This window comes from Fukomys damarensis, unplaced genomic scaffold (genome assembly GCF_012274545.1).
Source record: "Fukomys damarensis isolate Sample0158 unplaced genomic scaffold, DMR_v1.0_HiC HiC_scaffold_34, whole genome shotgun sequence".
NCBI lineage: Eukaryota > Metazoa > Chordata > Mammalia > Rodentia > Bathyergidae > Fukomys > Fukomys damarensis.
In genome coordinates, this window is record NW_022900946.1 from 23,513,105 (window position 1) to 23,525,410 (window position 12,306).

Genomic DNA, 12,306 nt, shown 5'->3' on the forward strand with positions numbered 1-12,306 from the left:
TTTTTTTTGGTACCGGGGGTCAAACTCGGGTCCTTGTGCTTGGGAAGCAGGTGGCAGAACCACTGAGTTAAATCCCTGGCCCCTCATCAGACACTTAAAGAGGATCCTAGGCTAAAACTGGGCAGAAAAATGGCCATCCATGAAGCCTTCAAAGTTTGGGGTTTAAAGCACATCAGGTGGGTTCTTTGTCTTTCTCCCACCCTGTCTTGTCCAGATCCCAAGGCCCAGAAGAGGGGCTGGCAGTAGGGTCTCTGAAGGTCCTACTTCCTACTCTGAGGCAGGCACTCCAGCTGTGGCCTTCCCACAGGCCCAGGCATGGCTGCTGGGCAGTGTCCTTTTCTTCCTGGGCACTGCTGGCCAGCTTAGGACGAGCTCTGCTGCAGAGAACCCCATCAGCTCCTCAGGGACAATGCCTGCTTCCTCTTCTGCAGGCCCCAGCCTCTGCCCAGAGCAGGGCCAGGCAGAGGCTGCAGGCTCAGAAGAAGGCCCCTCTCCCGCAGGCTGGCTGGTCATGACGCACACCAGAGGGCGAGGCGGGTACCTTGAGGTAGCACTGGTACGTGTTGAAAACGAGTGGCTTCCCCACATTGAACTTGCGCTGCATCTCCAGCGTCAGGCGGCTGACGGCGGGCTGGAAGTAGGTCTGCTCGGCATCCACCATCAGCCGCACACCCACACCCACGGCTTTCTGAAAGGTGCAGGGCTCAAGAGAGTACAGCGCAAGCACGACAGATGCCTCCCCTTGGCTCAAGCCCCAGCCCAGACCCCACACGGGGTGGCTCGAACCTTGGCCAGCACATCCATCCTCTGTAGCATCCGTGTCATCTGCAGCTCCTCCTCCTCGGTGAACCGTGACAGCAACGGCTCCAGCTGTCCTGTCTAAGACCCGGGTCACATCTCTCAGTAGTGCTACCCTCCTCCCCTTCACACGGGGCAGGGGGATCAGCTGGGCCTGCCAGGGAGGCTGCCCTCCCTGTTCTCCCCTGTACATTCAGTGACGACACCCTGGACTCTCACGGCAGCTGTTCTGCTGTCAAGACGCCTGGGCCTGGCGACACCAGGAGGGCACCCCGCACCTGTGCCAGCCGCTGCGCCCCAGGGGATTTGCTTGCACAGCCTCAGAGGGTCCTACAGCTGAGGGGCTCCCATCACCCCAAACAAGGCAGAGGAAGTGAACTCTGACCACCCAATAACTGGACAGGCTGAGCTAGCAACAAGGAGAGGGCTCCAGAGGGAAAACCTGTGGCTACAGGCAGACGGGACATCCAGGGAGAGACTACCTGGCAGCAAGGGACCAAGAGAGCGGCCCTCAAGGAGCCAGGCAGGTAAGCAGTGGGCTGGTGACTTGACCTTCCCCGACTGGCCTTCCATGGCCCCGCTAGGGTTCTCCTGGGTGCCACACAGCACGTCCCAGTTTCTCCCACTGGACACAAACACCACTTTATTCTTGGCCATGTATTTGGTGTAGAGCTGCACCCCATGTGCCACTCCCAGGCGCTGGGGCAGCGGCTGGGCCTCAGTTGGCTGGGGCTGGAAGTGTGAAAGAAGCATCTGCAAGACAGTTCCCCGATGGCCTCTGCTCCTCTCAAAGCCCAGCACAGGCGGGGTCAAGCAGTTTCATCCTCTCCTCTAACACTGGCTGCCCTGGTAATGGGGCAGAGGTGAAGCAATGTGACTTCTGAGGCTAAACTGGGGAAAGCAGCACGGCTTCTGCCCGTCCCTCATCTCAGGAGATGAGGGTCTTCGGGGCTACCTGCCATGCTGGGAGGAAGCCCAGCTGAGGGGCGGCATCCACCTCCAGACCTCCGTGTGATGCGGCCCCAAACCCTATGAGGACCCGGGCCCAGCTGAGCCCTGCCAGCCCAAAGGCATGAGAAGGAATAAAATGCTGCCGTTTCTGGCCACAAAGGTTGGGGTGACCTAACGCCACAGGATTAGATGACTCAGAAGAAACCTCTGCAGACACCGTCTCTAGGTAGTGTCTTAAGGCTCCACATGGGTCTTCTTCCCCATGGGTAGAGGATGGCAGTCTCCTTGGTCACACTGTGTCCCAAGGATGGGCAGCCAGAGACGCACACGGTGAGCTGAATTCCCTTCTTGGCTGCGTGCCATCTGAGCTGGGGCCCAGGAGGGGAGCATTACCTGCATATTGGGGACCACCAGGTGCCTAGAGAGCTGGGTCCTGCTGTTGATGAGGCTGCTCCAGTCCAGCAGGTCCACAGTGCTGAGGGAGAGGGCGCATCAGCGCAGGAGGTGCACACAGCTTTACCCACGGCACTAGGGTCATTTGGAGGTCCCAGGCACAAACCAGCCCATACCGCAAAAGAGCACCCCAAACCCAGCCACCACAAACCCCATCCCTATTCAGTTTTAAAATACAAAACATAAATATTGTTCTCCACTTAAAAAATGAACCCCTCCCCACATTCCTGTGGTGGCTACAGAAACACAAAGCATGCACTGGGAATGCCGAACCAGGCTCAGGGAAGAGGTAAAGGTAGGAAACAGGCAGCTGGCAGACAAGGAGCCTGGTCCCGAGGGTAGGGCACGGGACTCAAGGAGGGCGCGCCGACACTCACTCTGGAACCCGAACCCCACGAAGGCCGGTGTCTGCAGTGTCCAGCTGCAGCCCCAGCATCCCAGCTCCCTGTCAACTCCTCAGTATGTCTCGGGGCAGGGGTCCCTTCGGCGCTGTCACCCTAGAGGCCCACCCTCTTAGCAAAGTGACCCGACCTGGGAGAAGCTGCTGGAGCTTAGCTGGAGCCATGGCCACACCAAGGAAGAAGATGCCCTTGTTAGGCAGGGGCAGTTCTTACCCGGACACTCCCAGGGTCTCCGGCGTGAACCAGGCTTCTATCTCGGGCCTGGCCGCAATGCCCATCTTCACAATACTCTCCTTGAGGAGAAGGTGGGGTCAATGCTGATGCCCACTAATGTCTCAACACACCCTCCACTGGTCCGTGGTGCACCCGACAGGGTCCATGTCGGGCTTGTGCTTCTGCTCCATAGACAAGTCCCCGCCCTCCTGCTGACTTTCTTGCTTAGGGCGCCATCTGCAGGGCAGCTCCCCGCCCTCCTACCAGCACACCCAGAGTCCTTTTGTGAAGGTCCTCCTTTTCCTCCCTCCTCCCCTGGCTGACCCCAGCAGCACAGCCCCAGGACTGGACTCTTCCCCGGGCCCCATGGTGCCCAACCTGCAGGGCCACCACTTCTAGCTTCGTATCCATGGCAGCACGTCCAGCCTGCCCTTGCTCCGCAGCCATTTGGTGAAAGAACCGTCTCCACTTGGTTAGCACATCTGAGAACTGCAGCTGGAAAAGCAAGCCTGAGCTACCATCTGTGACACAGACCTGGCTCTCCAGTCCCGTGTAGCCTCTGGGGCCGAGGACAGGGCTACAGCTACACCCTCTCCCACCCAGTACCCCAGCTCACCACCTCAAAGTTACAGCCACGTCTGCTGGCATAAAATGCCCACAGCAGCCCCGAGGTCTTGGAAAGCCTCTCCAGACAGAACTTTCCAGCACTTACCAGAAACTGGGGTCTCCCCAGTGCAGTAAGCTTAATGGCTGAGAAGCCATCATCGCTGGCTCCACCTGTTAGAAGCCAAAGGAAGAGCTCTAAGGGTTCTTGGAAACAAGGTGCCAGCATGGTAGAGCAAGGACCAGGAGCCCATGCTGGCTTGGTCTTGCAGCTGCGTCTCTAGCTACGGTGTTGTCTTGACCCCCAAACACCCCAGCATACCTCAGACGCCACCACAGAGGTGGGAAAGGTGACTCAGTAAAGTGTATGGGCCACATAGTGCAGGAAGACAGCAGGCAAAGGAGCCAGGGAGGCTCCATGGGCTTCCCAGCACTCCCTGCCTCAGTTTCCTCCTCTATGCCAGCAACAGGTTGTCCATGCATGGGTCATAGCACACAGAAACACTAAGTAGAGCCGAGGCTGGAGCACACAGGGTGCTCATGTTTGCTTCTGCTTGGCATCGTTTCCCAGGCAAGGGACAGGAGACACCTCTCACCAACATGGCGGGACACTGGCCTGACTGCTGGGGCCCCCAACCCAACTGATGGTGTTTCCCAGAATCAGTCTTTGATCTGAAAACGTTCAGAAGGCACAAGTCCACCAGCACTCACCGACTCTGTGGCTCAACGTGCCTCCCCCTGCCCTCTAGAACCCTGAAGGCCATACCGGGGAGAGGTTCTCTGGCATAGAGGATGGACTCCCCAAGGATAGGGGTGGCTCAGTCCACTGACTACCCCCAGAGCTCCATAACTGGCCACCACACCTCAAGGGGCAAGAGTGTGGGACAGGGCAAGAAGGGGCTGGATGTGGCACAAGTCCAGTATGAGCTGGGATCAGCCCCCTCTGGGGCCCACCTTCTTCACCAACACGAACCTCAGGGACCTGCCCAGGGACCTTCCCAGACTAACGCCTGGCAGGTACGCAGCCAGCACAGAGGGCTCTACCTGAGGCTTCAATGCAGTGCAGGAAGGCCTCCATGTGGCTGTCACACTTGGCTTCATTGGCGTAAAAGTAGGTGCGGGCACTGACAACACCATCCCTGCGGTCTCCAAAGGCACGGTGGGCTTGGTACTGCTTTTCCCTCTTATTGGTGCCTGGAAAGGTGGACACGCTGCAATCCTCCACTGCGGCGCACACAGAGGCCGAGCCCCAGGGCCGCACCACCCTCAGCACAGGCTCCGCCTGGGCTCCCGCACTCCGCAGGCCACAGCTCCCCCTTGCTCCCCTCCTATCCGTCACCCATGTGCCCCTTCCTCGCTGGTCCCCTAGCTGGAGTGCATGTACCCTTGGTCCATCCTGAGCATGGGGCAAACCAGGACAAGAAGGCCAAGGCTCCAGCACCTGCTGAAGGCTGAGGGGCCTGAGAGTCTACTGAGGGGCCTGTAAGAAATAAGTAGGACCCGTTCTTTGCCAGGGAGCTCTCCGGTGTGTGAGGGCACACAGAGCCAGACCAAGAGCACTGGGCACAGGGAGGAGTGTGGGGCACTGTCCTCCACCCCAGGGATTGCTTGGGCCAAGAACCAAGGTGTCTCCTGTGTCACCAAGGCACACATGGGTGTGGGAGAGTATCTGCCTCTTACTCACCACTGCTGTCCCTCTCTGCTGCAGAGGTGCAAGACCTGCAGGGAGGAGGAAGAGGCAAAGATCAGGGTCATACTGCCTAGGCTGCAGGTGATAAGAGGCAGAGAGAGAGCGCTCGCGCGAGGGGAAGATGAGGCTGAGGCGTGGATCCTCCCAAGAACATGACAGGGCTGGCCCCAAGACACAGCCCAACTGGGAGTTAGCCCAGGCAGGCCTAGCCCCACCCCAGGCTTCGGGTATAACCACCTGGGCCAGGGAAGGGCAGCAGCTCTGGGGCCCTGGAACCCCATGTCCTTAAGAGCCTCCAGTTTCTTGGGGGTGTTGCCACTCCCTGTTGGCAAAGAGTAATTAAAACTATCTTCCTGGATTTCCAGAACAACCCAGGGCGTGCTCTTCCAAAGAAAGGTAGGAATACAGAGCCACACATGGTCAAGAAGAATGGAGGCCACAGACCACCTGCACACAAAGTCCCCCAAATCCAGCAGGGAGGCTCCCTCGCTCTGACCTCCCTCAAGCTGTCAAGTCTCAGGGTCCTGTGAGGACCACAGCTCTAGGCTCTGGCCTCCATGCACTCCCTCAGCTGTCACTGTCTGGCCTGCCCTACCCCATGGCCACTGGTCTCTCTCTCCTCCACTGCACACCCTCCAGGTGTCATTCTCCCCAGCAATGCCAGGATTCCTGCCAGAACCACAGAAGAAGCCGTCCTCCTCCTCAGAGTTCCCGGGGTGCAGGTCCATGGCTGTGTGCCCTGGGGGACAGCACCTGGCTGGCTGTTATGAAGGGGACATTCACCCTGGCCCTATCCTGTTGGACCCAACCTGGCTTTGTCTATCATCAGCCTTTGTATTTAAAGCTGTATTAAATCAGTTGCCTCAGAGAGACAGAGCTTAGCCTTGTGACCAGGAGTATCGGGGCCTGCTTATGACTCATAGGAAAGGACAACAGTTTCTTCCCTACCATCCTCTGGGGCAAAGGTAGAACCAGAAATGCACCTTCACAGGGTTCGTGTATCAAGGGGCCTTGCCTGTGGTGGCTTCTGCCCTCACTGCTCAGGAAGCAAGTCCTGGGCCACCAAGCCACATGCCAGGAACCCCTCCCCTCAGCCCCGACTTCTTCCTCAGGGCCCTAATCTGGGGACTTTGAGCCAAAACATGCAGATCAGGACCCAGAAGTCATAGTGGGGCCAGGCCCTAAGGGCCTAAGACTCCTCACATGGCACCACAGCTCACAAGGCCGCAGCCTGGAGGCAGAAGCTGGGTAGGCAGCTACTGCTCCAACCACCTCATGCTGACGAGATGTAATAACAGAAGAAAAGAGGGGTAAATGTCACATGTGACAGTGTTGTACTCTAACGAGTAAGCAGGCTGGCCCTGAATTGACCTCCTTGCCGGTCCCCTCCTAAGGCCCCTGATGTAGATATCAGCAGGCCCAGTCTCAGGGACAGCCCCACCCCTTCAAGCAGAGGCCCAGGCACAACCAAAAGTTCTCACGGCCAGGAAGGACAGACTCCGGGACCCTGCGGCCCAAGTAACCCCCAATGGGTAAGTTCAGCTCTATAACCATGAAGCCCACAGTCTAGATAACATGTCTGCTGCGCTTTCACCACCAAACATCACTGTTGGGCCTGGCCCCCATCTTTTCTGCGCTTCCTTGAGTCAGGCCAGGGACTATGCCATGGCCTTCACTGAGAATGGTGGCCTCTGCAAGAGAACAGCCTACGGGGCTTGTGACAGGATGGGTTGGGAGGAAGACAGAGCTCCCGGCCTCCTGCAATGGATGCTGAAGCAGTTCCCCACACAGGGGTCTGTGGGGCTGATCACTGCTGCCAGGGTATACCTGGAGGGGCCTGCAGGCCAACGGGTGTGGACGCTGAGAGGCACCTGCATGGCCACCCCCACAATGGTCTGGGCCCTCTGAAGGTAGAGCTGCCAGCCAAGCTGGGCATGCATCCTTACCACCTGCCTCTGGCATTGGATAGTTGTCACTCTGTTAGGTCAGGAAGGGACCCCCCACTTATGTCCCAGAGCCTGAGTGGGGCTCCTGCAGGATAAGCAGTCAGCAGCAGCGGGGCAGCCCAATGGAGGGAGGCAAAGCCTTTGTCGGTGGTGGTGGTGGAGCAAGGCAAGGCACACTCACCCACCTCCAAAGGGCCGGGTGCAGGGCAGGGAGGAAGTCAGGCTGCCTTAGGAAGGGAGTGTTTTCCTATCAAAGGTGTCCTGAGAACTGTCCTTGTGAAACCTCAAGATCTTCACCCAGCTCGTATCGATGCTACACAGCATGTTGGTTATTCACAGCGGCCTCAGTAAAAGCTGAAGCCTGGCAGTGAGCCTCACAAGGGTGCTGCCAGTGGAGTACCCCACCTTCGGAACAACCAATGGCCAGGCAGGGGCTGGGCTCCCCAGGCCAATCAGCTGTGGGCCACTGTGCTCAGGCAGGGCTGGGACATTCTGTTCTAGGGCTGGAGGCCTCATGTGACTGCCTTTTCCTACCCCTCCTCCGCAGCCCTGGTGGGAGGGCTGCGGGGTTTGGGGGAGTGGGGTGGGGCAAAACAAACATGGAGGCCTGAAAGGGTCCACAGTGGGCCTGTCCCAAACTTCAAGTGGGTCGGCACAGTGGCAGTCAGGGCTGGGAGCACCCCAAATCCCTGTGAGGGCCAAAGCACCAGCACTTTGCCAAAGGAAGGGCTGGTCTTTCTGGGACCTCCTATGAGTCAATCACTATCCTAGAGGGCAACTTCACCCTGTCCTTCTGTCCCGCTGCCCAAGAGGGCAGAGTAGCAGAACCTGTCCCCCATACTTCCCAGGTGGTGGCCTTGCAGCCAGTCAGTGATGTGGGAGGAGGAGACTCTGGCCAGGCCACTACACTGGTCCTGGCTACAACCCCCTCCCTCGCTTACACCCTCCAGGCAGAGCCACCTGCAGATTGGAAAACTATCCCAGTGGGCTGGGGCCAGATGGACTCGGGTACTGGGACCTACCCAGCCAGTCAGGAATCCCTGGGAAGAGAGACTAGCAGAGCAGGGAGCCAGAGCCTCTAGTCTCCTGCACCAGAGCCAGGAAATAACCAGCCAAGCAGCACATATTCTCAGCCCTACAGTTGATCTTAGCCAAAAGGCCAGGAAGTGATATATTCTCTGACCTAGAGGCCACACATTTACCCAACTCCAGCCCTGTAGGGCAAAAGCAACTTGAATTTCATATAATTTTTATATCTCACAAAACAGAATTCTTGTTTTCATTTTTTTTTCTTTCAACCCTTTTAAAATGCAGCCAGGCATTTCTTTCAACCCTTTTAAAATGCAGCACTCTGGGAGGCTGAAGCCAGGAGGATTGCAAGTAAGAGCTCAGCTTGGGCAACTTAGCAAGACCCTGTCGCAAAAATAAAAAAGAGCTTGTGATGTAACTCAGTGCGAAGCCTCTCAGTTCACTCGCCAGTACCACAAAATAAATTAAATAAACAAATAAAATACAGGGCTGGGGATTTAGTTCAGTGGTTCTGGCGCTGCCTTGCAAGTGCAAGGACTCGAGATCGATCCCCAATACCAAAAATAAATAAAATACAAAAACCATTCTTAGCTTGCAAATTGTACTCAATCAGGTGGGGGTATGGATAGGGTTGAAGGCCATGGCTTACACTCCCGTCCTCCGTCTCCTCTGGACTTAGGCACACACCAAACTTTCCACGAAAGCCCAGACCGTCATTGGCACAAAGCAAAAACTCAAGACTTCCAGGCAGAACCCCAGAGGGCCCCAGTAATCAGGCCAATGGCGCTACTAGCCTTGGCCTTCACCTGGCCGAGGCTGAAGCCCAGCGGGGGGCCGTGGCCCCCAACAGCCCCAGGGCACTTTGGGATCGCCACCAGGTGCCTGCGCAGCTCAGGACAGGCCGGCCTTACTCCATCTCCTTGTGCTGTGCCTCCTCGGGACTCAGATCTTCTTCCACACCGTAGTCCAGGATGGAGCCCACGCCAAAAGCCTTGTTGTGCTGGATCAGGGGTCGGATGGACTCCTGGTCCTCACCAGCCACAAAATGCCCATAGAAAGTCATCTTCATCAGCTTATCGAACAGTCTCTGCCCCATTAGTTTCCTGGCAATGTGGAACAGCTGAAGGGCAAAGGGAAGAAGCTGTTTTGGCTCCTGTCCACCTCTTCCCCAGGAGCCCTGCTTATACCTCCCCCTACATTCTTCGCTGTAACCTCCTCCGTGCAGCCTCCAGGAAGACCACCCAGGGCAGCCCAGCAACTGTGAACCAGTCCTTATCCAGGGCAGAACGGCATGACCAAAGTGCCACCCCTTGGTCTCCACCCCCTGGGGCAAGCACACTATTCCTTTGTGGACTCCCTACCAGGGGGCCAGCTCACAGGTCAGCCCAAGACACATGAGCTGCCTGACCACTGTTTGATGGGTAAAGAAGAGCGTGGTCAGTCCTTCTGGGGGCAGCAGGGGACGTTTTCCTAACACTCTCCATATCCACACCTCCGTAGCACTGTCAGGGAGGAGGATCTGAGGCTACTTTCTACAGTGTGAGTGCCCAGATTTCTCAGTGTTTTTGTTCACTCATATTCTAAGTCCCCAAAACAGTGCCTGGCACAAGGCCAGCCCTCAAACAGTTGCAGAATGATGAACACATACAAAACTCAGCTGAGCCTGCACTCAGCTGGAATGAGGCACGCTCCGACAGTAAACCAGGTGATGGTCTACAAGGGTCTGTGAGAAAACAGCCCGCTCTGGGACCGGGGGCTCTTGTCCAAGGCTGACCAGCTGCCCTGACAGACGTGACCTTAGGAAGACAGCTGCCCAGAAAATGGTTTCGGTTTTCTTTCCGATTACACCTCACCTCATCTTGAATTTCTGCCATTTATTGCTTCAAACGTCCCAAGCTGCTTCTATATGCCAAGCACAGTCCCAGTAAAGTGAAACTAATGAAGGCAATAGAAAGCACCGACACCATTAGGGGAGGGAGATCCCAAGAAGAAAATAGCAAGGTCACTGGCCACATGATCCAGAACAGGGAGACAGAGGCTGTGTCTGTGGCCATGGGTGGGGACAGTCTGCTAACCTGCGCCAGGGAAGGGGAACTTGGCAGGCAAGAACGTGACACAGAGAACCAGGGAGGCCCCCACAGGGGAAGAGCCAAGAAAGGAGGGAATGGGGATAACCAGAGCTCTCTGGATGCTCAGAAGCACAGTCACCAACCTGCATGAAGCCCACACTGCCCCTCGCCAACTCAGCTCTAAGGCAGGAAATGACTAGGGTTTCTCAAGCTACACGGACAATGGGATTCCTCTTTTGTGAGAAACCATCTCTAACCTAAGCCAAAGCATCAGCAAGTCAAACATCTTCACCCTCAAACCACTGCCCCTGCCCATGGACCAAACGCCGGCCATCTTCCCAACTGCATCTGCGCCAGGGCTGCGCAGGCAATCACTCCCGACTGCTCGCAGCCTCTGTGCACTATGATGTTTCTGCATTTCATTCATCAGGCGGATTAGAACCTGGAAAACGGGCACTCAGGAGTAGCTGGAAGGAAAAGACAGATCTTGCATAAATCAGATAGTGCCCAAGTGGCAGGCGGGGCAGACTAAAGGATCTGGAAACCCTTACTCAGCTCTGGAAATGAACCTCTGATGTCCGCATCAGCTGAGCACACCATGACGGAAGGTGGGTAACTGCAAAGTTCCCTGTACACGGCCAGGTGACCTCGTGCAACTACTTAACTTTTTCCACAGCCGCACCTCTCCGAGGAGCAGCAGCCATGCTGCGTGGGTTCCTGGAGTCCCAGTTACAGACAGGGTCCAGAGATAGGCTGTAAGCTCCACGTATGCTGCATGGGGACCCCTCTGCTCTCCACAAGGTGGGCTAGGAAATACCTGCCTGAGTCCACCACATGCCAGGAAAAGGTGGCCTGCGCAGAAGGCTCTGGAAGCACACTGACAGGGTTTATGACAGCCACTTCCAGAGCCAGTGGCCCCTGTAAAGCTGCTGTGGTGTCTTTTCTCTGGTGAGGGTACCCTCTGAGGATGTGAGACCTGCACCAGTAGCATATATATTCATCTTTGCTGTAAAAGACTCAAATGCACAGGAAGCAACAGCCAGGCTGGTTCTCTTTCCATCATCTGTCCTGTCACTCCTAGGCCAGATCACACTGGAGCTCCGAAGCCCTGGACTTTTCTAAATTCTCACTAAGACTGTTCTCAGGTAAGCACAGTCCCCAACTGAGTTCTGACATAAGGCGGCAGTCCCAAACTCAGCTCCCGTACCCCGATGAGCCTAGAGCAGGTCTGACAATCCTACCGTCCCAACCTGAGTCCTCAGCAAGAGGAATTCTCCCCGCAGGCCAGGAGATAAGGGGAGGACTGTTTTCTCGTGAGCCCGCTGGACTGGGTTTTGGTGAGCAGCTCACAGACCCTGGACCTGGCTTCTGCCCCATTTCCTCCAGCATTAGGCACTGAGCCACTGACACCAGAAAGACCACTTACAATTGGTGCCCTGCAAACTTCCCAGGGTCACCTTGAAGTTAGTCATCTCTGATATTCCTAGCTTGGCCAAGGCTTTGTTCTGCTTTTTACTTCCTAAAGGCTTCACACTACTTTAAATCGCTGTTGGTTACTTTTCTCTAGTCGCTGAGACAATATACCTGACACCCAAGTTAAAGGGGGAAAGGTTTATTTAGCTTATAGTTAGTAAGGAGATTCTCTCATCTCTGAAAAATCCCCACATCAGACCTCATAAGGCTTTGCGGAGACACCGAAACACAAACCACACCAGTCGCCCTGTCAAAAGTTGAAAGTTGGTCGTTTGGGCAGCTTCCCATTTTCCTCAACATTGTTCATAGTGGCCTGTCTGGGGTAGCATCAGGTCACAGCTTGTAGAATCCAAGGTTCCCAGGCCAGAACCTCTCCGATATCCCCAGACTTCCCTTTGTGGACCAGGAAGGATGATTATAAATTCTAGGCGATAATTTATTCCCCGCCAGTAACGTACTTCAAAATTAACTAGTCTTTGCTTTTTTAGTGGGTATTACCCGACAAGTAAAGAATTAGGAGGTCGGAAAAGGAATGCAGGAAACGCCTACCTTCCTGGCTCGTCTCACTCCGAGAGGCACAGCTGCCCCTGCTTTACACCGCAAAGCCCACGCTGCGGTTCACGGGATCCGGGGAGGTTCCGCGCGCCCCAGCCCGCCCACGCGGCCACCTGCCCGCCCAC

General features: G+C 56.3%; 1 protein-coding gene across 2 annotated transcripts in view; it reads right to left on the reverse strand.

Moving 5' to 3' along the window:
- Positions 1 to 12,261, reverse strand: part of LOC104859830 (proline dehydrogenase 1, mitochondrial) — a 17,362-nt gene extending 5,101 nt beyond the window's left edge. Inside the window, exons 1-10 of one of the 2 annotated variants that reach the window (XM_010620678.3) lie at positions 12,176 to 12,261; positions 8,996 to 9,204; positions 5,104 to 5,138; positions 4,464 to 4,613; positions 3,529 to 3,593; positions 3,195 to 3,311; positions 2,817 to 2,896; positions 2,143 to 2,224; positions 787 to 879; positions 542 to 688 (exon numbers count right to left, since the gene is read on the reverse strand). In XM_010620678.3, coding sequence (XP_010618980.1) covers positions 542 to 688; positions 787 to 879; positions 2,143 to 2,224; positions 2,817 to 2,896; positions 3,195 to 3,311; positions 3,529 to 3,593; positions 4,464 to 4,613; positions 5,104 to 5,138; positions 8,996 to 9,180 — 954 coding nt within the window. In that variant the 5' untranslated portion in view covers positions 9,181 to 9,204; positions 12,176 to 12,261. Of the gene's footprint in view, positions 1 to 541; positions 689 to 786; positions 880 to 2,142; positions 2,225 to 2,816; positions 2,897 to 3,194; positions 3,312 to 3,528; positions 3,594 to 4,463; positions 4,614 to 5,103; positions 5,139 to 8,995; positions 9,205 to 9,937; positions 12,138 to 12,175 lie in introns of those variants that run through there. The other variant, XM_010620677.3, reaches the window with a different exon arrangement.
- Positions 12,262 to 12,306: the final 45 nt, after the last annotated feature.